The 26,940-nt window shown below is 41.0% G+C and overlaps 1 protein-coding gene and 1 non-coding gene across 5 annotated transcripts in view; both read left to right on the top strand.

Moving 5' to 3' along the window:
* The first annotated feature begins 2,302 nt into the window (after window positions 1-2,302).
* Window positions 2,303-26,940, top strand: part of LOC133491639 (peripheral plasma membrane protein CASK) — a 60,359-nt gene continuing 35,721 nt past the window's right edge. For 3 of the 4 annotated variants that reach the window (XM_061803059.1, XM_061803040.1, XM_061803051.1), the window contains exons 1-5: window positions 2,303-3,125; window positions 13,769-13,881; window positions 16,267-16,372; window positions 16,851-16,928; window positions 26,077-26,149. In XM_061803059.1, coding sequence (XP_061659043.1) covers window positions 3,067-3,125; window positions 13,769-13,881; window positions 16,267-16,372; window positions 16,851-16,928; window positions 26,077-26,149 — 429 coding nt within the window. In that variant the 5' untranslated portion in view covers window positions 2,303-3,066. The remainder of the gene's footprint in view (window positions 3,126-13,768; window positions 13,882-16,266; window positions 16,373-16,850; window positions 16,929-26,076; window positions 26,150-26,940) is intronic. The other variant, XM_061803032.1, reaches the window with a different exon arrangement.
* Window positions 7,536-7,608, top strand: trnat-ggu (transfer RNA threonine (anticodon GGU)). The gene has a single exon. It is a non-coding gene; the product is annotated as a tRNA-Thr (tRNA).

Below are 26,940 nucleotides of genomic sequence, written 5' to 3'. Positions count from 1 at the left end.
GCTGCGCTTCGGGCTCGCAGACGGCAGTGACTCTGAAGAACGCTGCCGCAATGCACCACTCAGCCGCGTGCAACGACAACGCAGTAAAGTGCCCCGGCTCAACGGTGCTGTACATCGTGTACTGCGGCAGCTTTGAACAACCCTCTAAAGCAGCACGGCTCGGCTCCATTATAAGCCACCACGGCACCGAAAATCAGCCACACCAGCCGGCCGCAATGAGCTGCGATGGCTCATTTCCGCAGCGGAAGTGGATCGGACGGGAGATGGTTTGGCCGTGATCGCATATCATTTGAATATGGCTCAAAACAATAGTGTAAAATTGCCCTGGTAACTTAATTTGGGTGTGTGGTGTTCTCCTTTTCGAAAAGAGCTTCTGTGTTGGAAGGGGCGTGTTTGTCTCCCATAGTTAGGGTGCACCTATTATTGGCCAATGTCCGGGTGACGTCACGGCCAGAGGATGCAGCCAATATGGCGACCACTTGGATGTCGTCGAATGAAACTTCTGCAACTTTGTGCATGGATGACGCGCTCTACGCTCACATTTATTTTTTCGTATAGACATTGAGGTGAATAATGTAATATGTATTTTTCATTACAATATCTATTTTGGAATGTTTATAGGGATGACACTTGACCTTTAAGTTGGCATATCCACAATGTGGGAACTTTTTTTTTTCTCATTGAGGGCAAGACTACCACAAATGAATAGGGTGCAATTGGATAATCAGAAGAGTCACTGATGGTGTTGTGGCACACACACCTGACTTTGGTGCGGACAGCGTGTGATCGATTGCCACTCAGTGATGGTGTGATGGTCTGGTCTGTGACTGACTGGTGACCAGCTCTGTGTGTAGTCCGCCTTTTGCCTGAAGCTAGCTGTGATAGGTTTCACCTCTCCTATGACCCTTGTGAGGATAAGCGACTTGGATAAGCGACTTGGATAATGGATGGATGGGATAATCGGGTCAGCCAATAAATGATAAAAAAAAATAAGTGCCAACCACGGTTTCCTCTGAAACTGAAAATTTGCTTTTGGGACATAATTTTACAAGGAGATCGAGGGAAAATCATATGGAAGTAGTAAATATGTGCCTCTAGGATTTGAATTTGAAATGGCACAGAAAACAGGATTTGAATTTAAAATGTAAAGTGATCATATTTTCAGTAGTTGTATTTCAGTGTAACTTTTCAATGTTAGCAATTCAACTGGCTACAATTCGCGGTCTGAAATTCAACTGGCTACAATTCACCCTCTAAAATTCACCGCCTGTGCCAGAGGCAGGGTTCCTTCAGGTCAGAATCGAACACTCAGCCAATTGCAGTTACGCTTTCTTAGTCCCGTGACAGCACATACTAAGAAAGCATAACTGGATTGGCTGGCTGTTTGGTTCTGACCTTGAGTAACCCTGCCTGGTGGCACAAATGGTGAATTTTAGACATCAAATTGTAGCCAGTTGAATTTCAGAAAATGTTATCACTTTACATTTCAAATTCAAATCCTGTTTTCTGTGGTATTTCAAATTCAAATCTTGGTGTCACATATTTACTTTGATAAAATCATTTGAAATGTTTTTATATGCAAGATTTTGTTTTCATGTTAGAAGAAAGACAACAATCTACAATAAAATGTTTCATCACAAAAAATGTATCTATCTTAAAATATTGAAAGTCTTTTCAGTGGAACAAAAAAGGGACCAATCAGGAATGGCCGATGAACGACCAAAATCACGTCCCCGCCCTCATTACCATGGAAACAGCCTGGGGGGGTTTCTCCAATTTTGATTTACTTGTTCTCGTATTTGATATCTAGCAATAACAATACTGTACTATTCTATATGTGCTCTCCATCATTTCAATTTTATCTGCGCAGGTTTTATTGAGATCTCAAAGGACATGTACATTGTACAATACTGCATTGATGACCACATCAACAGCCAATCAGAGTGGCAATTGATGCGGCTATACCAACAGTGAACGCGAGGAAAGGGGCTGAAGCATGTAAAACTGCAGAGGAGAGCACAAGTACCGCGCAAGACACGACAAAATGAGCTTATTCTGAGGAACTCCCCTTTGGAGCCATGGGAAATAGGGAATACCTCTAAAGATAATACCATCCAACACATGACTACAATGATGTTATCAAACACATGATCACTGACAGACATCATGCCAAACCTTGTACAGTATTTTAATAAATTGAAGTAGCAGTGAGTGGAAAGGTGACGTAAGACATGGAGCTGCGGGAATGCGCGCACATGCGTACAACAACGCTGGCTAGCTGGAACCGTTGCCAGGAAATCAGACGTACTGCGAACGCCATCTTGGCTCTACCATCAGGGAAGCGTTATGGGTTGCCTTCACGCGGCGCCATTTTGGCTCATCGGGATATTGGGAGACGGATTTGTGGAACTCGGGGCTATTGGCAGCATCCGACTATAACGGTGGACGTCGCGTTTGATGTGTCTGATGTAATTTCGGCCTTGACAAGAAGCAAGACTCCAAACTGGAGATCCTCTGCTTGGGTTCGGATAGCGGATTACATATCCATATGATATGTTGGGGTAGGGTAAGCCGTTTGAGATACAGGGCGTACACAGTGCAATCAAGACAGGACCGAACCGGCTGTTCCGTCGTCAGCTAGCCCATTAACTCAGAAATTCAAGCATTTTCCATAGGTCTGTTAGCTTGCGGTGAAGCTCTGCACTTTGCTCTGACCTGGACTTCTTAGTGGATTTTGCTGATGGAGTCCAATACTTTGCATCATATTTCGATAAAATAAGGCTGACCCGAGTCATGCAATTGTTTCATTGCACAGGAGGAAAATGTCCAACCCTTGCGTTATGGTCTGTGGTTCCCGTTGAGCTAGCCCGCTAGGTGGCTAGCCAGCTCACCGGGATATCTATACCAGAGAAGGTGGGGCGGGCGAACTTGCACTCTTGACTAACCGACGCTTTTATCTTCATCGAATTTGGGACTATTCCAGTGTTACGGACCTGCTATCATAACACAATCCATTAATTCAGTGTGCAATTCCGAAGCGAGCTCTCCCTCTTTTACCTTTGCACAATGGCGGACGACGACGTGCTTTTCGAGGATGTCTACGAGTTGTGTGAAGTGATTGGCAAGTGAGTACGGGCATGGCACAAGCTCATCTTTGTTGTTTATAACTATTTTCCTAAAAAACACTGTATTTCACAATTGATGTCGACACGTTTTCTTGCTTCTAGCTTGAGTTTGGCATCTCATGTTATTCCCAATACGATCGATGGCATCACTGCATCCCCTTCCTGGGTGTGTGTGTGATTGTGCGCGCGTGTGCATTCAAAATGGATCATGTCACTTCAAATTTAAGGTCCAATAATTAAATTATTTAACGTAATTACAATGCTTAGTTTGGAACTCTCCTGTCTTCCTACTCAGCAGAGCTCAGGTGTCAGAGTCAGAAAGCAACTGCAAAGTGTTTCCTCTCAACTAAAGTGTGATGCGGAGTGTCAAAATCTCATGCATCAACCCCAAGCCACTTGGAATTTTTACTTTGTTTCTTTGTGCTGAAGGTTGACTTCGAATTTGCAAGGACCTCCCTCCTTGGAAGTGTCAATCACTTTTGGACCTCTTTAAATCATTCCTACTGTAGTTTTGCACATTGGACGCTTTGACACTAGGCCTTGCAATTTACCTCTGTTTTTTGGTTTCTGCTTTAGTAACTAATTCAGGAAGGCCCTGGAAACTGACCTTAAGTTCCAAAAGCTAATTCATTAATGCATTTGGTTTAATAGGCAAGAGTGGGCTGTGATAGCTTTGCAATACGCTTGCTGTAGAATTTGTTATTTTTGTGTGTGAAAATTAAGTTAATGGATCAATGTGTTGTACTGATGTTTTGGGATTCTTTTCTGGAAGAAAGAAGGGATGATTTTTCCTGAGCCCGGATGTGTGAGAGGAAGGCTGTTTGGGAGATCAATCACCAGAGTAGTGAGTGGGGTGGTCCTGAGACTGAGTATACATGATGTCAGTAGGCCTTGACAGGATCACTCTTTTCCCAATTATTTCTTTCCCCCTCTCACTCCAGTAGGGACAATGGAAACCTCATAATTGCATTTTTTTTCTTTTATGAGGTATGTGATTTGTAGATTTTATGCCTTTTTGTCTTTTGTGCACTTGTTTCACACATTTTTCTGCTGTACATAGATCAATGCAAAACTAAAATTTGATTGGCCTTACTTTCACAATGACCCATCAAAAAGGTCCGGTACCATACGTTCTTCTGAACAAATCAAACTGCAGCAAAAAACGACTGTACAATCGGGATGATTGTATTTGGCATCGTTGGTCTACCCAATCTGTTTCGTTTACCTGGTGAATAGACTATTTTTGACCACGTGACTACATCTGGGGCACCTGGTCGTGTTGGATAGATTCACTCTACCGATGCGCTGTTCACTTTAATGCTTTCGCATATAGACCGGAGTTACACAAATGTTTGTATGACTGTTAAAAGTGACAAAGGATGGGTAAAAAGACTTTGGAAAGTTATCTGTGCTCATTAGATGTTATTTCAAGAAACTGTTACGACAAGAAGTGTGCTTTGATCGTCAATATCGACCCATATGCCTTGGAGAAACACAAATGGAGCACACAACTCTGGGCGTCGGTAACCTATCCAGACATCATCCACTATCTCCTTTTCTCGACATGCGCTTATACCGTGGACCAACTAAAGAATTACAAAGGTCTGGAGGCCTACAACCAATTCATCAATGGCTGGGTTCGCCATGCGGTGGTATCCATTATAAGCAACCTGTGTCTCCACACTGCTAAGGTTAGTGTACCGTGGGATTATAGTCAGCGTTGTTAAATTATGTTGATTATACCAAAGAAGAGGTGTAGATTATTGTTTTTGTTACACACACACACACACACACACACAGAATGAGAGAGAGAGATATTCGACCGGAACGAGACCCAATAGAGCCCGCACCTTTTCGAAACCCAGTCCGTCTGGATTCTCTCAGCAATGTTGGCGGCCGCGTCCTTCCGTTACCGGTAGGACTGCACCCGGGTTCAAGTTTACTGCAGATGTAGTGCCATCACATGAGCTGATGAGAGATTCTACAGTTTGGGCTAGCGCAGGAGGAGAAATATTGTTCCTCATTGCCGTTTAAACTAATTTCGGTGATTTCAGTACATCAAATGGGACGTGTATATCTGAGCCAGTTTTCTTCAGTCTTCTGTGGGGAAATCTAGTCGATGTTGATGGAGCGAATTCGGCTGAATCATCTGTTTCGGACGACTCGTCCGGGGTCTTCGACCAGTTCCTTATTCACTTATGTTTCAAGCTGTCGTTGCCGTTCTCTCTCAATGCGCATGATGTTTGGTTTGATAGGCTCCGCGACTTTCTTCTAGGATGTAGCCAAGTTTGAATCAATGCCTCCCATCACATTCGTCTGGTCTCCATCATGTTTTTCAGGAACAGGCGGTCTTCTGCATTCGAAATACGATCAAAGACATCACATGGCCAGAATGGAAACGTATCCTCCAACCCGGATTTGAAATCTTTGATGTGTTTAAGCGGTCTTCCTGACAATTGTCGATCTTTCAGAATTTTCATCAGCTCTTGCATATCAGCGTATAATGATTCAACCTTCTCCGACATCTTGCAACTGTTGGTATCCTCGCTTTCTGGTAAAAAATCATGACTTCCTGAATGACAGATTTTGCGGCTTCCCTGATAGGCTTGGCGATGTCTTGTCTTTGGAATTCCTCTTTTGCAGCAATGAATGACAGAAGAATCTGTTTTCTGGAAGGAAGTTTGGCTCCTTTGATGGCTTTATCATCCACGGTTGGGACGGTCCCAAGCAAAAAATACCACGGGTCTTTCTGTTTCACAGCAGCCATGTTGACAGTTCAATGACCGTGTTAACTGAGAGGTAAACACCAACTAGGGCTGAGAGGTCAACCTGCTCAAGGATTTCATGAGTGCTTCTGAACGTTCTGGGGAATGTCCTGAAGTTCTCGACGCCACTCAATGATAGCTTAGAAATTTTTTTCCGGAAAATGGCCGCATTGCTGATCGACTATTCTTTACCTAAATCTGACTTCATTTCGAAAAATTCAATCTCCAATGAGGAACCCCTAAACATGATTCGATTTCGTTCACATTTGAAACGCAGCTCTTACATGATGAACCTCACCTCCAGAAAAAAGTTTGATTTTGAAAGATGTCGGGGCACCAGATTCACCCTACTGGTGGGGTGTGGGGGGCGCTTTGTCGCGACTGAAGTAAATAGGAGTCTGGCTTGCTAGAATGTGACTTAATGTGCGTGCGCTCGACGAATTGGCCACACCTGCATCAAGCGACGAGCTGGATGATAGTCTGTCTTTTTTTTTTTATGGGCCACGCCGTCACACGATCAACCAAAACTGCGTCACGATCGATGCATTGAGCACCATTGGTGTAACTGAATTTCCTTTGACATTTCTCATTATGTTCTTGACTTTTGATGTAAATGTGCTCACAGTACGTGAAGCAGCTTGGAACGTGCTTTTGGCATAATTTCCGAACATGCTCAGTACATACAGTTAACTTGCATTTCCCGCTGATTGTTTAGGATCAGGCTTTTTTTTGTTACTTTTGCCAGTTTCTTCATAAGATTTTCTGTGTGTCTTGCAAGTGAGTGAGTTATCAACTAAGACACTTATGTAATAATACATATAGACTATCTCTATTTCATCGCCATCAAGAGTGGATACTGGGACCCGTAGAGAATGAAGATGAATAAACTTGCAAAAACAATCAAAAACTCCCAAAAAATTAAAATTGTACTTTACCAATGTGTGCTAGCATGTGACAGCGCTAGCGTGATTCGATGACAGTTGATGTCCAAGGGCAATGAAAAGCATCATGGGTAAAGATTGATCTGTGGATGATGCCGTCAACATGGGTCTGCACTTCATCCTTGAACATCTTGACAGCGAGGGTACCTATGCGAAGATCCTGTTTGTGGACAGCTCTGCGTTTAACACAATCATCCCTGATCTCCTTTCCTCCAAACCTCTCCAGCTCAGCATTTCACCTGCCATCTCCTCATAGATCTACAACTTCCTGACGAGCAGGACACAGCAACAACTCCATCCTCAAAAAACCCCAGAAAAGGATGTACTTCTTGTGGCTTCTGAGGAAGCACGGCCTGTCACAAAAGTTGCTGAGACAGTTCTACACAGCGTTCATCCAATCAGTACAGTGTACTTCCATCACAGTGTGGTTTAGGGCCGCCACAAAAAAGAACAAACTCAAGACAACAAAGGACAATCAAAACCGATGAACGGATCGTTGGCACCATGGTACCCACTATTGAGGACTTGCACACAATGCGAACTGGGTCCAGATCAGGAAAGGATCCTTCGGATCCTCCACATCCTGGCCAGCAGCTCTTCCAGCTTCTTCCATTGGGAAGGCTCTACAGATCGATGAAAGTCAAAAGTAGCAGGATTTTGAACAGTTTTTTTCCCTCTGGCAATTAAGTCATTAAATTTTTTGAGGCCCCGTAGCTCAGTGGTTAGAGCACTGGTTTGGTAAACCAGGGGTTGTGGGTTCGTATCCCACTGGGGCCTCCACTCCCTGAGAAGTGTTGCGTCAGGAAGGGCATCCGGCGTAAAAATTGTGCCAAACATATGTCCGTTCATCTGAGATGACACCCCGAAAGGGACAAGAAGAAGAAGAATTAAGTCATTAAATTCGTGATTGGCAAACCTACTATTTTACTGACTTGTGCCATTTTAGGACAGTCATTGAGCTGGTCAAATTAGTATTAGTAATATATATATATATTATTTTTTTTTTTACATTTTGTCCACTTTAAACTGCTTCCTTTGCACAATTGACATTGCACTGGTGTGGTATGGGTGCTCTGTACAAGCTTAACACAATGTGGGACATCTGCAGCTCTTACCTGTTCTAGATGAAGATTTTAAATCTTGTGCGACTCTTATGAGGAATAGTTCCTATAAACAGAAATGTCTCTTGTTGATATGTTGTTCCTTGTTCTTTGTTCTGAATGAATGTCGTACCAGGACGGCACTGACTGTTGGAGAAAAATTCCTAGTGTGTTTTTACACACTTGGCTAATAAAGCTGATTCTGATTCTCCTAGCCAATGGAATGCCTGGAAGATGCTATGATGCTAGCCAATGGGAGAGCAACTCTATTGTGTCACACATTGTTCGGTGGAATTTGAGGGCGGCAGATTATGCGCCCATTTTTTTCCTTTTGTGTACTGAATTTTCCTATGTAACTAGAGACATTATTTTTCTGAGGAGGTGTTTCGTAACGTGATTTTTTTTTTTTTTTTTTTTTGGTTACAAGAGACGTTCATAAGTAGTGGTACCACTGTAATTAAATGCAACACCAGCTCATTTAGGTCTATTTGTCCTAGCAGCCACTGTTTGACAGTTTCCATTGTTGTTGGTTTTTTCCTTCTTCCGGAAAGTAAAAATGGCTTGGCAATAAAATCCAGATAAAACTCCACCCTGTGGTGTCCCCGCCAATACCAGCCACAGTGACACCCCCTGACTTGAAGAAGAAGTGGCGCACATTTTTCAAACTACATGTGTGTGAAGTATAAAGGCAATCTGCATATGGAATATCCAAAGTGACGTCAGCACTGTGTTTGCCTGTGTGAGTATAAACAAGCCTCAAGTTATTGATACGAATGATAAAAGATGGCCCAATACAGAATGCTGTGGTACTCACTTGTGGACAGTTCCAAATCCAGAATACATACCATCTTAAGTGGCTCCTGTCATGAAATTGATGATTTTTAGTATGTTATTAATGAAAAAACGTCAGCCAATATGGGCCCATGTGTTTTTTACACCACAAAACATGATTTTGACATATACAGCTTTTTGTAACTCCCGGCATGAAAATCCTCTCAGGGATTTGTTTTCGAGAAGAAGAAGAGGCGCCCCCTCGTGGACTCGTTTGTTTCCATTAGTTTTACCTCTGGGAAGGTAGCTCGTTGTTCCTTCGTGTTAGCCGAAATGCCGGTTAATTCCATTGCTGGACATTGCTTGAACACTCGGGAGAAGGGATTTAGGCTTCATAAGTTTGCAAGAGACCCGGTTCGTTGTGAAAAATGGATTGCACGGGTGCAGAGGACGAGAGCTTCGTGGGTTCCATATAACAGGTAGGCAGTAATGTGTCCCGGCTCAACTGTGTTCAACAAGTACTGCGGCGGCTTTCAACATACCCCTAAAAGCAGCACAGCTCGGCTCTATTATATGCCACCACGACGCAGAAAATCAGCCATACCGGGCGAGGGGCCGCGTTCGGCGGTAACGACTTCCGCGAAGGCTGCGTGTCGGGCTTTGGGGATGGGGGCGAAGAACCCAGCCGAGAATGCGTCACTCAGCCGCGTGCGCGCATGAAGCGCCCTGGCTTGACTGTGTTGCTCAGTACTGCGGCGTGTGTGAACACCCCCCTAAAGCAGGACGGCTCGGCTCCGTCATAAGCCACACCGGCCGGCTCCGATGAGCCGCGATGGCTCATCTCCGCCGCGGAAGTGGATCGGACGGGAATGCAGTTTGGCCGTGATCGCATATCATTTGAATATGGTTTGAAACAATAGTGTAATATTTCCCCAGTAATTTCACTCGGTTGTGTGGTGTTCTCCTTTTCGAAAAGAGCTTCCGTGTCAGAAGGGGCACGTTTGTCTCCCGTAGTTAGGGCGCACCGCATGTTTTCATTGGCGAATGTCCAGGTGACGTCACGGACGAATGACGCAGCCAATGGCGACCACCCGGATATCGTAGAATGACACTTCTGCAACTTTGTGCATGGATGATGCGCTCTCCGCTCATATTTATTTTTTCGTACAGACATTGAAGTGAATAATGTTATATGTATTTTTCATTACAATATCTATTTTAGAATGTTTATAGGGATGACACTTGACCTTTAATTAATGCAGTGGGACTTAACTGCTGAGATAATTTAAACCAAGCAACTGTGCAAACTAATATTTAAAAAAAAATTGTTCAATAGTCTCAAACACTTTGGAAAATCAATAATTCTTTTTGAGCGATAGTGATATAATTTACCAGTTTATAACTATGGTGGTACTTTTTTTTTTTTTAGCCAAATGTGTTAATCTGGTAGAATGTCTTGAGTAAATGTCTTTACTCGCTCAACAACGAGCTTCTAGAATTTTGACACAAAATGAGAGATTGGATATCATTTGTCAAGACCACTCCCTTTTGATAATGGGAGGACAATAACTGATTTCCGACGAGAAGCTATATATATATATATATATATATATATATATATATATATATATTTGCTACTGTGACATGAAAAAAGGGTTGTCAGAGGCTCTGCCACAGAGTCCGCTGGCAATTTTAAAGAGTAAGGATCTACCAAATTGGTACAGTAAGGTTTTAATTATTTTTTTGTATTATCTAATGTTTTCAGGGTTTTATGGACTTCCAGCACAGAAAAAAGGTACAAAATTAAAAGGGTCCTCTGTGTAAATTGTAGAAATTGTGCAAGGTTTCACAGAAGCAGTTAAGTCAAACGAGGGCAAAGGGAGTTTTTATGAAATTCTTACAAAAACAATTTTAAATCTCAATCTGATTGTATTGATGAGTAGAGGAGTTTGAAGTATAGGAAGGTAAAACTAGTGCTCTTCCTCAGTAGTGTACCAGTTGGAACATTTAAAAATCAGTTTGTATATATAATATACTTGAAGAACTCACAATTGCATTCATTCATATTTCAATTCAGCCCAAGCAGAAAACAATGAAGTAGCATTTGTTAACTTACTATCCTGCTGTTTGGACCACACTAACACAGTGGCTTATGTTAGCCAAAGTGAGAGAACACAAAATTGCTGTTCAAAGCAAAAAAAATTTATATATATATATATATATATATATATATATATAATATATATATATATATATATATATATTTGCTACTGTGACATGAAAAAAGGGTTGTCAGAGGCTCTGCCACAGAGTCCGCTGGCAATTTTAAAGAGTAAGGATCTACCAAATTGGTACAGTAAGGTTTTAATTATTTTTTTGTATTATCTAATGTTTTCAGGGTTTTATGGACTTCCAGCACAGAAAAAAGGTACAAAATTAAAAGGGTCCTCTGTGTAAATTGTAGAAATTGTGCAAGGTTTCACAGAAGCAGTTAAGTCAAACGAGGGCAAAGGGAGTTTTTATGAAATTCTTACAAAAACAATTTTAAATCTCAATCTGATTGTATTGATGAGTAGAGGAGTTTGAAGTATAGGAAGGTAAAACTAGTGCTCTTCCTCAGTAGTGTACCAGTTGGAACATTTAAAAATCAGTTTGTATATATAATATACTTGAAGAACTCACAATTGCATTCATTCATATTTCAATTCAGCCCAAGCAGAAAACAATGAAGTAGCATTTGTTAACTTACTATCCTGCTGTTTGGACCACACTAACACAGTGGCTTATGTTAGCCAAAGTGAGAGAACACAAAATTGCTGTTCAAAGCAAAAAAAATTTATATATATATATATATATATATATATATATATATATATATAAACACACACACATTTTTTACCTATTTATTTATTATTATTATTTTTGGTCTTCATGTTGATTCTGTAGCTGCAGATGTTCTGTCTCTCTAGAAAAGGAGGAGGGCAAAGGAAAGTAGCCCCATATCCAGCACAGCAGTCTGCAACAAAAATACATGTCACCCAGTCTTCGATTAAGAGTATAAAGGAGACCTCCGCAATGATTTGGTAAATTCTGGAACGTGTATAGGGTTGCTGTTATTTGGATGGAAAGAGCATGTGGGTGTTCATATGAGCCCACGGGTGACGTGTGGCCTCTGCACTCCCTCAGACGTGTTCTTATACTTGTCTGTTTGATTCCTGCATAAGTTGGTGAGCATGTCCAGTATGGAAGTAGGTTAGTGCCACCAGCATTTGAACTTGAAATGTAAAGTGAAATAGGATTTGAATTTGTAATTCCACAGAAAACAGGATTTGAATTTGAAATGTAAAGTGACCAGATTTTCAATTGTTGCTACAATTCACTTTCTGCAATTCAACTGGCTACAATTTGGTGTCTAAAATTCACCATTTGTGCCACCAGGCAGGGTTACTTCAGGTCAGAACCAAACAGCCAGCCAATCCAGTTACGCTTTCTTAGTATGTGATGTCACGTGACAAAGAAAGCATAACTGTGGTTGGCTGAGTGTTCGGTTCTGACCTGAGGGAACCCTGCCTGGTGGCACAGACGGTGAATTTTAAACAGCGAATTGTAGCCAGTTGAATTTCAGACCGCGAATTGTAGCCAGTTGAATTACCATTGAAAAGGTACACTGAAATACAACTATTGAAAATGTGATCACTTTACATTTCAAATTCAAATCCCGTTTTCTGTGGCATTTCAAATTCAAATCCTATTTCACTTTACATTTGAAATTCAAATCCTATTTCACTTCCACTACTTCCATAGTCCAGAATATTTCACATCCATCCATCCATCGCAAACAAACAACCTTTCGCACACACATACACGCCTAAGTCCAATTTAGTCTTCAATGAACCCAGCATGTATGCTTTTGGGATGTGCGAGGAACCCGGAGTATCTGGAGAGAACACACGCAGGAGGAGAACATGCAAACTTCACACAGGAGAGACCGGGATTTCAACTCCATTCCTCAGAACTATGAGGCAGAGAAGTTGTCCACCAAGCTGCCAAATATTTCACATCATAAATTTAAATTACGCTTTGTTTCTATAGATTGTAAATAGTACCTCTCTTGCATGCTGTTTACCCCATTCGTAAATTGATTTTTTAGCCACATGCTGTGATGAAAAACTCACTGTTTCTCCCGGCTCCACATACCACTTAGGTCTCCGCTTTCTCAATCAATTTTGCAGCATAATTAAACATATCATCTGGTTAATTAGGGCCATTTGTTCAAGCTGACATGCTTGCCCGGTCGCCATTGTTGTTGCTTTGTTCCCTGTTATGGAACTGAAAGTAAAAACAGCTTCCAGAAATGACCCAATTGTGCTGAGGCAACCCCACGGTCTGGGGTCCGAGCTCAATACCAGCTGTAGCCACACCTCTGACTTGGAGAACAACTCTAATACATTTTCAAAACTGAGTGTGTGGGTTGCGCTCGAGTATAAAGGCAAACTATGTGCAGGAGAGTAACAGTGACGTTAGCGTGGTCTCGCAACGCACGAGTATAAAGAAGCCCATCAACTAAGGCCTTCTTCCCCAACATCAGTGTGTAATCTCACAAATGGACTTCTGGAAGAATGGTGCAAAATTTCCATTAACACACTCCTAAATCTTGTGGACAGCTTTCCCAAAGAGTTGAAGCTGGTGTGGTTGCAAAAGGTGTACTGTCATATTGAACCTGACTGATTAGGAATGGGGTGTCACTTAAATTCACTTGTGAGTCAAACCAGATGAGAGAATACATTTTGCAACTTAGGGTATGTTAGAAAGCACATCAACAATATCTGCCATCTACTTTACTACCATTTTTGTGTTCCCTCTTGCACATATCCCTATACTAACACTTTTTAAATTTCATTCCTTATAGCTGTGTGGGACACTACTGCTCTGGAATTCTATTTGCAGCAGTATGGAGAAACTTCCATATGCCAAATCTTCTGCATTACTGTTGACATACCATTATAAACATAAGAGTACTGACTACATACACACACGTGTGTCTGATTAAGTTTGTGTTTATGCAGGGGACCCTTTAGCGTGGTACGCCGCTGCATCAACAGGGATACAGGCCAGCAGTTTGCTGTAAAGATCGTCGATGTGGCCAGCTTCACCTCCAGTCCTGGCCTCAGCACTGAAGGTGAGATATTGAGAAGACCTTGTTACTATGCTTATATTTAAACCTTAAGTCTTGTGTACGTGAAACACCATATGGCCATAATACAATCAATTTTGACACAAGGGCACTGAATTAGAAGTTTCTAGAGATGAAATATTGATGCCCAAATCTGAATTTTGCTCTTGTGTGTGTCAGGTAGGTTTAAGGAGCAGGACACACCTTTTGTGTTTGTATCCCCTATAAGGCATATGTGTGTGTGTTGGCTCCCACATTCTACCATCTGCAATGGCCGTCAGGGGTTCGGTTGGTGGCCAGTAACAACAATAAGAGAGGGAAATGACTCCGGGGAGGAGAAATGATAATCACAGGAGATTTGGCATGTTTGAGTTTTTAAATCAACATATATAATCTAAAATAGTAGGTTATTTTAATAATGCTCAAACCCGCCGCATATGGAGCAACACTGTAAAAGATGACTGAACTTGGTTTTACAAGTCAGCTGCTGTTTATGTTGCAAATTGTTGTTGCATGATATTGTAATGTTGCAAAAGTAAGAGCCAATTCACATGACTTTTAACAAAAATGTGCATGGATGATGCATCAAATTGAAATGTTTGTTTTTGAGCGTGAGTCAAGGCTATCTGGCAATCACCGCTATGCCATACCATTGCAGGGCTACATACGGTGGGGTGGGTGGGGAAGAGGACGGTGATAATATAGGTATATGGTATGGTCTTTACATCTTTTTTTTTGTTTTTGATTAGGTGGATTTTGGTGCACGTTTTCCGCTGAAGAGTTTTTATTTCTAAAAATTATTTAGATTGTCGGCATAAATTGCATTTTATACAGGTATGCTCCCCAAAAAATTGAGGTAAATTCAATTTATTTCAATAATTCATTACAAAAAGTGAAACTTCTAAATTTGTTCATCACACAATGTGAAATATTTAAAGCCTTTGTTTCAATTTAGATGATTATGGCAGAAAGACAAAAATCTGTACGGTGTGTATGGTAAATATTCAGACCCTCTTACATTTTTTAGTTATATTGCAGCCATTGAGGACCCTGATTAAATCTCGGTCCCTCCTGTGTGGACTTTGCATGTTCTCCTTGTGCCTGCGTCTATCCTCTCCAGATACTCTGGGTTACAGTAACTCCCATATCCCAAACACATACATGGTAGGTTGATTGAAGACTTTAAATTGGCCTTAGGTGTGTATGTGTGTATGAATGTTTTTTTTTTGTTCATATGTGCCCTGTGATTGGGTGGTGACCAGTCCAGGGTGTACCTGCCTCAGAGAGAGAGAGAGAGAGAGAGAGAGAGAGAGAGAGATAGAGAGAGAGAGAGAGAAGAGAGAAGAGAGAGAGAGAGAGAGAGAGAGAGAGAGAGAGAGAGAGGAGAGAGAGAGAGAGAGAGAGAGAGGAGAGAGAGAGAGAGAGAGAGAGAGAGAGAGAGAGAGAAGAGAGAGAGAGAGAGAGAGATCGAGAGAGAGAGAGCTCGAGAGAGAGAGAGCTCTCTCTCTCTCTCTCTCTGAGAGAGAATCTTCCTCCTCTCTCTCTGAGATCTCCTCTTCTAGCTAATCCTGCTCTCGCCTCTTCTCGCCTTCTCGAGAATGAGAATATGCCTGTATGGAGTTTGAAAAATATGCAACATTAATTGGACAATCTAAATTGCCCCTAGGTATGATTGTAAGTGCGGATGTTTGTCTCTATGTGCCTTGCGATTGGCTGGCAACCAGTTCAGGGTGTTACCATGCTTCCTGCCTGTTGACAGCTGGGAGAGGCTACAGCCCTTCCGCAACCCTTGTGAGCCTAAGCGGCTAAGAAAATGTATGAAGGAATTGTAGCCATTTGCTAAAATATATTTTGCATCAATAATTTACACACAGCACCCAATATTGACAACCAAAAAAAAAATTTAAATGTTTGCAGCTTTATGAAAAACAAAAACTGAAATACTACATAGCCATAAGCCAAATTCTCGAGTTTGATAGAACTTTAGGCCATTAATAGCTATATATATAAGCGGTATGTCTGGAGAAAACTGCTCATCACCTGTCCAATACAGTCCCAACAGTGAAGCATGGTAGTGGCTGCATCATGCTGTTTTTTTTTTTTTTTACTCCTTCCAGGGACAGAATGACTCGTTCCAATCGAAGGAAAGATGAAAGCAGCCAAATACAGTGATACCCTGCGCCATTCTTTTAGCGATAACTGTCCCTTGCTTGTAAATAGTTTTATCTGTTTCTTTCCATCATGTTTAAGATGTTTGTGTGTTAATGTTTACGTCAATTCATTTGCTTTGCAACTGTTCACAATCTCCCGAGTATTTTTATTTATAAGTGACTGAAAATCATTCTGGAATTGCAATCAAAGACTCACAGCACATCCTGTCTCATTTATCAGATCTGAAGCGAGAGGCCAGCATCTGCCATATGCTGAAACATGCACACATTGTGGAGCTGCTGGAGACATACAGCTCTGATGGCATGCTCTACATGGTGTTTGAATTGTAAGTGTGTGCGTCACTCTCACAATTCGTGTAATTTTCCATATTTAGCTGTTGAAGCGTCTGTAAGACAAATTTAAGCCTTTGGCAGGCAATGACTGTAATTTCTTGCCCACGTCCTTTGTGTGTCAACAGCTAATCCTGGTACAATGTGTTTGTTCTTGCCTACCTACTAGAATGTCCCATATAGTTGCATCATACTAAGCTACAATAATTGGGGGAAATGGGAAATTCTCATTTAAAAGGTAATTGGAAATCACTATTTTGCTACAATATAGTTTCCAATATGATCCATAGTTAATTTGTTTGCTGTTGCAGTTTTTATAGACTGTGCCTGAAGACCGGTCTCTGATGTAGTTTGTGAGATGCATTCTGTTCAAAACACTTCTCATATCTTCCATTTGGTTTGTGCTTTTATAGTTTGCCATCAATAATTGCTTTAAGCCTAAATGTAACCACACTGATATCTTCTTACTCCTAGTATGGATGGAGCTGATCTCTGTTTTGAAATTGTGAAGAGAGCTGATGCTGGATTTGTGTACAGTGAGGCTGTAGCCAGGTAAGGCGCCCCTCCTCTGAGGTCTCTCTTACCAAAGTGGATTCCTTCCAAAAGTGTGGCTACCATCTGAAAATTACATGTGCTCAAACAAATAAAAGGTTAATGTTAAGCAGCATTTCAATAGAAATGCTGATTAATGAGCCTCTGGGTAATGGGACCTTACCATGAATTGCGTAGGGGGAAAAATGAACGATATGGAGTCGCTTTAAACAACAGCAAAAAAAAGTCTGTAGATTTGGGAGCGCTAAATGTCTTTTTGTAAACTAGCTCAACTCTGTTTTAATCTTCCTAGCAAATGCACATGAATTAGGGGTGGACGATATGGAGGGGGGGGGGGGATGACATTGCGATAAATTTTCTTAAACTTGCGATCTATATTGTGTTCTGAAATATTAAAGGATCAGTGTTTGAAAAGTTTATTTTCAACACAAACTCGTTCCCAAAGTTCAATTCATTGTTCCAAAAATGAAATTCATTCATTTCATACTTCATAATTCAATAATTTTGAACCAAGTCTATCAGTCCGTAAGCTAATTTAATAGTTCTTCCCTCCAAAAGATGTTGCTGAACACGGCAATGTAGATAACTGGTTTGTACATCACCATTCTGGGGGCAGTCGTTCAATTTCGGCCTTAACTGGAGTTTGCATATTCTCCCCCTTGTTGTGTGGGTTTTTCTCCAGGTACAGTTTTTCACAGTTAATTGGGATCTGAACTACCCGTGAAAAGTGAAAAACTGTGAATTAGCAGGGATGTGTTTATGTGGGTACCAGAGCATTTAAAATATGTAAGCAGTATTTGTACTATGCATATTTGAAACAAAAAGAGGTATTTAGTAAAACTTTAATTATAAAACCTTATAAAAATATACAGTATTATAAATTTACAATATTAATATAAATACAAATGAGAAAAAACTGTATTATATTACTGTATAGTTACCATTCATCACTCAGAGGCTTCTGCTGAGCCGCTGTGTGTGTACCAGAATGTTTAATCAACAGTACAGTATCTATACTTGGCGAGGAACTTTTGCTCTCAAGGAGAACGCGGGATGCCTCTCTCACCGTCTTCATCCCATTTTGGCTCCATCTCCACGAATCCTTTTTTATTCCCTTTGGGCGGACCAAAACGTAACAAACTGCAAACATGATTAATAAAGGAACCGTGAGTCGATAAACAAAGCAAACAAAGCTAACGTGAGTCAATGTAAGCATATTAAGCATACCAAAAGAGCTTTAAAAGCAAAACAAGACAACAAATATGAGATAATTTTATGTACAATTAATCCATTTAATCCAACACCCAGTAAAAGGACATAACCCGGCTAACAATTGGTCAACTCGACAGCTTGTACCATATTGTCCCATGCTTTTGAAATTTTTCAAAGCAACCTTTGCTTGCTGAAAAACCTCGTCATTGAGGGCGTGAATCCCTCATTGGAGTTTTAGGTTCATCATCACAGAATGCGCTTCCTGATTAAAAGTTATTGAAGTGGTTTTACGGATGTTTACCACATCATTCTTTATGTAGCGCATTGCTGATTCATTCATGTCATAACGATGCCACAAAGCGTAACTTCTGCCGTCTTTAATTAAAGCCAAAAGTTTTACTTTTTCGCTGATCCATCAGCTTCTTCTTCCTCATCCACTGGGCCGTTTTCTTGCAATCCGCGATAGCGAACGCAGCTCCTTCCTCTTCCTTAGGCACCGAGCCATTTTTCTGCAATCCGCAAAAGCGAACACAGGTCCCTCCCTCTTCCTCAGTCACCGGGCCGTTTTTCTGCAATCCGCTATCCACAAAGCGAACGCAGCTCCCTTTTCAAACAACCTTCTCACTTTGCGTCTTCCTATTCAGCTTAACTGCTTCGGGGCAGCTTTAAAGCCCAACTGACATCCAAGTTAATATTCTAAAATAGATATCGTAATGAAAAATACAGATGACATTATTCACTTCAATGACTATATGAAAACAAAAATAGCGGAGAGCGTGTCATTCATGCGCAAAGTTGCGGAAGTCTCACTCAACATCCCAATAGCACCCATATTGCCTGCAAAGTAACCTGCAGATGTCACAATGGGACATTCGCCATTGAAAACATGTAGTGGCACCTGTTATGGGAGAGGAAGAACACAAATGTTCATATTTTTCCAACGCCCCTTCTGACACGGAAGCTATTTTTGAAGTGACCGGGGCAATATTGGCCTAATGTTTTGAGCCATATTTAGATGATATGCTGATTGCTTCTAACTAACAACAGACTCCCCAACTGTATGTATGACAGTAAGTAGCGTACTCAGGTTGACCCATGTGCGGTCAAACCACATCCCCGCCCGATCCATGTCCGTGATGAACAACTCCGACGGATGAACAAAGCCGACGCCGTCGGTGATGAACAACCGCCGCCGACAGCGATGGTGATCAACAACGCGGCCCCCCCAACTATTATATTTTTAATAGCTCTATACAAACCTACCCGTCATTTGGAACCCAGAAAGCTGTTGTTCTTTGCACCTGTGGAATCCATTTTTTCACCACGAACTGGGTCTTTTGGAAATGTGTGAAGAGTGAAGCCATCCTCCCGAGTGTTCGAGAAATATCCAGCAATACAATGAGCCAACATTTTGGCTAACACGAAGGAACAAAGAGCTACCTTCCCGCCTGAGAGGGTGTCTCCAAATAAGGTCACTTCCTTCTTCTCCAGAACAAATCCATCCTTTCATGGCAGGAGTTAAAAAAAAGCCATATACATCAAAATCATGTTGTGGTGAAAAAACGGATGGGTCCATTCTGGCTCCTTTTTTTTAAAATTATAAACATAATAAAAATCATGCTTTTGGTGTCAGTTGGGCTTTAAGATCAACCACAACGCGTTGGGAGCATTTTGAACTAGAGAGGTTTCACGCACACACTCGAACAAGGTAGGAAATGGCGGAGAGGGGGGGAAAGAGAGGCGCTGGGTAGGGCTTTGATGATGTGAAGCTAATCATCTGCTTTTTTTTTTTAAATTCTTAAAGTAATACAATATGTACTGTAAAGCGATCTGTGGGTGGTGGTGGTGGGGGGGGGGCACGCGGGATGCACTGAAGCCGCAATAGGTGAAGCACAAAGTCGAGAGGGATTACTGCACTCTGGTTTCCTCCCACATTCCAAAAGCACGCATGATGGGTTGATTTAATAAGCTAAATTGCCCATAGGTGTGAGTGTAATTTTGAATGTCTGTTATGTGCCCTGTGATTGACTGGTGCTACCCTGCCTTTTGCCAAAAATCAAATAGGATAGGCTCCAGCATGCCCACTATCCTAGTGCAGATAAGCTGAATAGAAAATGGATGAATGGCTGTTGCTGAAGGTCTATTACCCACAAAATACTGGTATTTGATTTGGTTTTCCGATTGTTGCCACCCATTCAGTCCACACTTGTAGTGAGCTATCAGCTTGAACACTACAATATCAAAAAAAAAAGAAAAAGGGCAACAACCTAAAGGGCCACAGACACCAAAATATACATTTGAAAATATTTATTTTTATCAAAATATTAATCAGTTTGATAATAACACGAGTCTGAAAAAATGAGGTGGTAGCGTTTTATTAAAGTGCAAAGTTGCGAAAGTATGAATCAACATCCCAGTGGTAGGCATATTGTCTGACGTTATGTGACATCTCGTGGAGGAATCACACTTGGGCATTCGCCATTGACAACACGCTGTGCCAAATGCAATAGCAGATGAACAAGAGCGATTTTCGGATTTTGCCTACGGCCCTTCTGAGACTGAAGCTCTTTTTGAGGAAGAGAACTTCACAGAAGCAAGTGAAGCGACCGGGGCAATTTTACCATATCGTTTCGAGGCCTATTTAGATGATATGTGGATTACTTCTAACAACAGACTCCCTGACAGACAGATGAAGAGGACGAGGAACCTGATGAATTATTTAAAATGATTGGCCTTTAACTGTTCGATTGCCTAACCCTTTTACAAGTCTTGTGTATGTAGCGTACTCAGGAGGACCCATGCCGGGCAAAGTAAATACGTCAGGGGTGCCCACACCCCGGTGGCCGGTAGGGGCAGAGCTCCTTTTCCCTCCACGCCCCCGGTGCAACCACACGTGACCGCCCGACTCCCCACCCGACCCACCTCCGGGTCGGGGGGAAAAAGCAGCCTTTACGCATTGACACATTTAGCACCCCTGAGTTACGTACTTGAATAAATTATTATGATGTTTTGTTACGTTCTGAGAGAACGATTACGATGTCGAATGCGGATTCCTAGAATGTTCCTATCAGAACGAGGATGGCTTTTTTTTTTTCTATCAATACTGCTGCTTTTGGACAAGTACATGTACATGGATACCACACTGCCTTTTTGACATTTCTGGAATATTCACTGGAAATAACATTCGCCCATTTGGAACATTGCATTTGACTATGGTGACTATACATCAATTGATAGTTAGCTCATGTTAAATGCAACTAAACTGTCTTTGTACTTCTATTTTGTCAATGTTTTGTGTTGTATTTTGTTGTATGTGATTAAATTGTCTTAAATGCAATACAAGTGCTTTGTTATATTTTGCTAGTTTGACCAAGGAGCTTTATTCTAAATTCACACGTAGCATATGCTATAAACTGTGAGACAAATTAGTCCCCCCACCCAACTTTTTTTTTCTTTTTTTTAATAGGTCTATACACACCTACCTGTCATTTGGAACCCACAAAGCTCTTGTCCTTTGCACCTGTGCAATCCATTTTTCACAATGAATCAGGTCTTTTGAAAACGTGTGAAGAGTGCATCCATCCTCCCGAATGTTCGAGCTAAATCCAGCAACACAACCAACCGGCATTTTAGCTAACATGCAGAAAAAAACAGGTAATTTCTCACAAGTTCAAGAGGTAAAGACACTTGAGCTCACTGCTGCAGCTAATACGTAACTTCCGGCTTCATCTTCAATTCAAAACGATAGAGAGATTTTTCGTGGCGGGAGAAGAAAAAATTGATATACGGCAACTTTCTGATGTGCTGTGAACAAACGAATGAGTCCACTCTGGCTGATTTTTTTGTTTTGTTTTTTGGTTAAGAGCATACTAAATTTCATGTTTTAGCTGTCAGTGGCACTTTAATTTTTTTTTTAATGAGCAATTAAAACAAAAAGTAAAACGGGACTTTTGTACTTAATGTAAAAAAAAAAAAAACAAAAAAAACAGTGTGACAGGAACAGTGGTGAAAGGACATTAACTTTGCATTCCTCTCTGCTCTGGCTCACTATAGGAAAATGTAAAATTTTTGTATGACGAAACAAAATAAATTCTGTATTTTCACAGTATGATCATACACTATTTCAACTAAAGCATTCTGATAAAAATAATTTTCCTATAGTCCAGTGGAGGTGTTGCATCATAGATAACTGAATGAGACAATGTTTTCTCCAACTAAACCACCCAACAACTGAGAGAGTTTTTGGCAATAAAGAGGACTGCTGTGAGTAAATACTTGGAGTCACGGGTTTACCATCCGTTTTCTGAGCCACTTATCCTCAAAAGGATCACAGAAGAGCTGTAGCCTATCCCAGCTATTATTGGGCAGGAGGCGGTGTACACCCTGAACTGGTTGCCAGCCAATTAATTGTAGGGCTCACTGAGACAGACAACAGTCACATTCTTGATCACACATTGGGGCAATTTTAGGGTCTCAAATTAATGCATGCCTTTTGGATGTAGGAAGAAACTGAAGTGCCTGGAAAAAACCCACGCAAGTGTTGCCCCGGATTCAATCACGGTGACAAAACAAAGAACAAATCCAAAACTTTGGTGTACTGATGGATTCCGACATGCCTTTCAACATACAGTGGAACCTTGGAGTTTGAACTTAATCTGTTCTTTTAAAGTGTTCAAAGTCTAAATCGTTCAACCTCAAACATTTTTTTCTCAAAGGAAATAATATAAATGAGTTTCTTCTATTCCCAACCTTCAAATAGTAAATTCACGTTTTAATCCCTATTTACTCTATGTAAAAACACGTACACCCTGTTATCAAACAAAAAAAATGCATAAATTTAAAGCAACTTAAATGTGTGTCATTTCCCCTTTTGATCACGGTGTGATTGCATTGGATGGACTTGAGAGGGAAGGAGGAACTGTTACGCCGAAATAACCCTCAATGATTAGACTGGGTAATTGTCCAGTCGCATCTCCATTTCTTATATTATCTGTGGCCTTCGCTTTATAGTGTTCATCACTCCTTTGGCAACACGAGCTGCCTTTTATTATATTTTTATTCTTTAGGATAGTTCTAATAGTTTATATAGCCATACGATAGTAACTCCAAAGAGCTGTAACAAACACGCACCCCATATTCATACGTTGCGATTATTATCTTCCTTCAATCCACTGTGGTTAGCACAACTTTCCGTTTTCCATTGCTTTTGGTAGCACCGGTGTCTTACTTTGGGCCCATGCCAATGAAAATATTGGGAAAAAATAAATTTGAAACACTCTCGAATGTGCATGTTCACACTCTGAGTGCCTCCTTGACTCGAACTGGGTAGTGACTTTTCTCAGCAATACCCGGTGTGCATCCGGCATGGCTCGGGTTGACTCTGCAAATTGGGTCAACCCATGTTTTGGGCTGCCTTTTTATTATTATTATTTTTTTAATTTTCTTTTTCCGTACTCGTTCAAACTCCAAGGTTTCACTGTATTTCAAATTTATATACTGTATCAAATCAATTACTAAAACTGGCTTCGACCATCTGAAGAACATCCAGAATGAAGGCTTGCATGTGCCAAGCAGACCAGGAAAAGCACATCCGTGCTTTTATTTCAAGTAGACTTGACAATTTTAATGATCTTCTTACTGGACTCCCCAAAAGAGCATTAAACAGCTGAAGCTCATTCAGAATACTGCACTTTTGGGGGTTCTTACCAGAACAAAGTGCTCACAGCATTATTACTCTAATTCTTAAAGTCTTTACACTGGCTCCCAGTCAGCTTTAGAATGGAAAATGTTCTGCTGCTGGTCTTTAAATCACTGAATGGTTTAGGTCCTGAATACATGGAAAAATTGTGAACGGAAAAAAAACCAAAAAGGGCTCTGAGATCAACAGACTAATGAAATAGTGGAGTACAGTGTCCAAAGTAAACATGGTGAACAGCATTTAGCTATTATGCTTCACACAAATGGAATAACTTGCCAACAAAAGTGACACCACATTGTGAATGTTTTTCGGTCCAGATTATTTTTTTTTCCCCTCATGCTTTTTAAAGCCACCAGAATAGTAGTGAGGTGTGCCGTAGGTGTGACAGAAGAATTTAAGGTGGAGGTGGGACTGCATTAGGAATCATCTTTGAGCCCCTCCCTGTTTGCTGTGCTAATTGATAGGCTGACAGTTCGACTGGAATCCCCTTAGACCATGATATTAAAATTGTGAAAGCAGGAAGCAGGTGGAGGAACAATTAGAATGATGGAGGCATGCACTGGAAAGGAGAGGAATGAAGATTAGCTGAAGTAAATATATATCTATTATGTATATGTGCGTGAATGAGAGGGATGGAGGGGGAAGACTGAGGCTCCCGGCAGAAGAGATAGTGAGGGTGGACCCTCTTCAGATACATTGGGTCAACAATCCAGAGCTATGGTGAGTGTGGTAAGGAATTGAAGAAACAGGCCCAAGCAGGTTGGAACAGCAGGCGGTAGGTGTCTGCTGTGTTATGTGACGAAAGTCTCTGCTAGGATGAAGGGCAAAGTTTATAAAACTGGTCAGACCAGCCATGATCCACGGATTAGAGACGGTGGCACTGAAGAGACAATAGGAAGGTGAGCTGGAGGTGGCAGAAATGAAAATGTTGAGGTTCTCTCTAAAAGTGAACAGATTGCATAGGATAAGAAATGAGCTCATTAGAATGACAGCCAAAGTTAGATGTTTTGGAGACAAAGTTCGAGAGAGGAGACTTTGATGGTTTGGACTTATCCAGAGGTGAGAGAGTGAGTGTATTGGTAGAAGGGAGATGCGGGTGGAGCTCCCAGGCAAAAGACTGAGAGGTAGACCAAAGAGAAGGTCGATGGATGTTGTGAGGAAAGACATGGGGGCAGTTGGTGTTAGAGAGGAAGATACCGGAGATGGGTTTAGATGGAAAAAGATAACACGCAGTGGCAACCCCTAACGGGACAAGCCGAAAGTAAAAGAAGAAGAAGCTTGTGCTTCTACACATGATCAAAACATGAAGTATGATATGCATTACATAATTTTTTAGACTTATTGTGAAGTCAAGCACTTTATCACATAATACTTTGTTTTTAATTATTTGCTCTTCTCAAACTCACAACCATTTTATTTAGTAGATGAGAGAAAGCAGCTGTGCGCAGATGTTTGATTAGCCATGCAGAATTTGTAAGATGTGTACAATCATTTCACAAAAATATGAATGACCAAGTGAAACATTCAATTTTATTTGATTGGGTTTCAAATTAAACTGTCAAACGTTTCAAAAAACGTGATAAAGAAATAAATAATGGTGGTTTTTCAGACAATTGTTGTTTTTAAAAAATATTGGAATAAAAGTATGTATATGTATCATGTGTCATGCATCATATATATATTATAAAATGTGTATGTGTGTATAATGCGCACTGTTGATTTTTGACAATTTTTTTGGAGGGGAATATGATTTGTATTTTGAGGGGGCAGTACTGGCTCGAATAAATGATCATTCCTATGACGACTCAGGGCAGAGCTTTTGTTGAGCCCTGCGTCTTAGTGTGTGTGCACATGCGAGTCCCCATAAAGGCTGTGAAAGCATCATTGCGTTTTCACTTGTGGAGGTAGTTCTTCATCACATAGCCACCCAATTATACTTGTCAGTTAGTTTGCAAAACTTCTGTATGGTGCATACAACAGAGACACCGCCGAACAAATTTTAATGTTTTGTAAATTAGCATCATAGTTAAGTCACCATCTGGCAAAATTCTAAACTACTTGCTCAGACACGTTTTCTAAAATAGGGTGCTCAGCCCAAAAATACTTGGTTGTTTAAGGAAACAGGCCTTCCAGAGGCTAAACCATGTTGATCCAAATATCTATCAAGTGAGTTCTCCATGTTAAGTCCCCTTTAAGATTATAATGAGTCATCATAATCATTTATTTATTTCCTTGCAGCCACTACATGAGGCAAATTTTGGAAGCACTTCGCTACTGCCATGACAACAATGTGATACATCGTGATGTCAAGGTGAGTTGACGGTCCCTTTTTTATTACAACTGGCTTGACATGCACATATTGGGGGGGCTTGCTGACATTGAAATTACAGTTTAGATGAATTGCGTAAAAATTAATCATGGCCCAAGTTGTCAGACTTTGAATGCTAAATGGTGATGATGCCCTTTTCAACTGGTTTAGGTGTGGCGTTTTTCAGCATGGAAGAGGTTGCCAGAGCGGTTGCATGTGGTCACTGTGAATTGAATGTTACTACCAAATGTTAAGACTGAAGAGCATCTTTACAAACGCAGCTCCGTATTTCAATTGATGGAAATGACATGCCAAATGAATTTGGTTTCCAAACTTATAGACTGATGTATTAATCCTTTTTTTTTGGTCAAACATGGACAGATTAAGGTGTTCACATCCATTAAAGTTTGGTTTCAGTAAATATATTTCTGCATTTTTTTTTGTACATTTAATTTTACTGAATGTTACATAGCATATTTTCAGACAACAAGCCGGTACTTTTCTCAGGCGCTGTGAACCTTGCAATGTATTTAATTCTGCTAATATGCTTCCAATGTGTAGAAGAAGACTTTACTTTGAGCGTATGGAGAAGAAGAATCTACCTCAATTGTGTGTAGCAGAATTTACCTAAATTGTATATAGAAAAAGAAGAATTTACCTCAATTGCCCATAAAAGATGAAGCTACCGCTGGCTTGTGGTGCGGCTCATGCAGAATGGGGGGGAGAGACGCAACACAAAGTGGGCGTGGCTTACTATCCGGTGCAAGCCTGTTGTCTGAAAAATAAGGTCCTAA

The sequence above is a fragment of the Syngnathoides biaculeatus genome, chromosome 2, assembly GCF_019802595.1.
Source record: "Syngnathoides biaculeatus isolate LvHL_M chromosome 2, ASM1980259v1, whole genome shotgun sequence".
NCBI lineage: Eukaryota > Metazoa > Chordata > Actinopteri > Syngnathiformes > Syngnathidae > Syngnathoides > Syngnathoides biaculeatus.
This window is presented reverse-complemented; position numbering and strand designations above follow the sequence as displayed.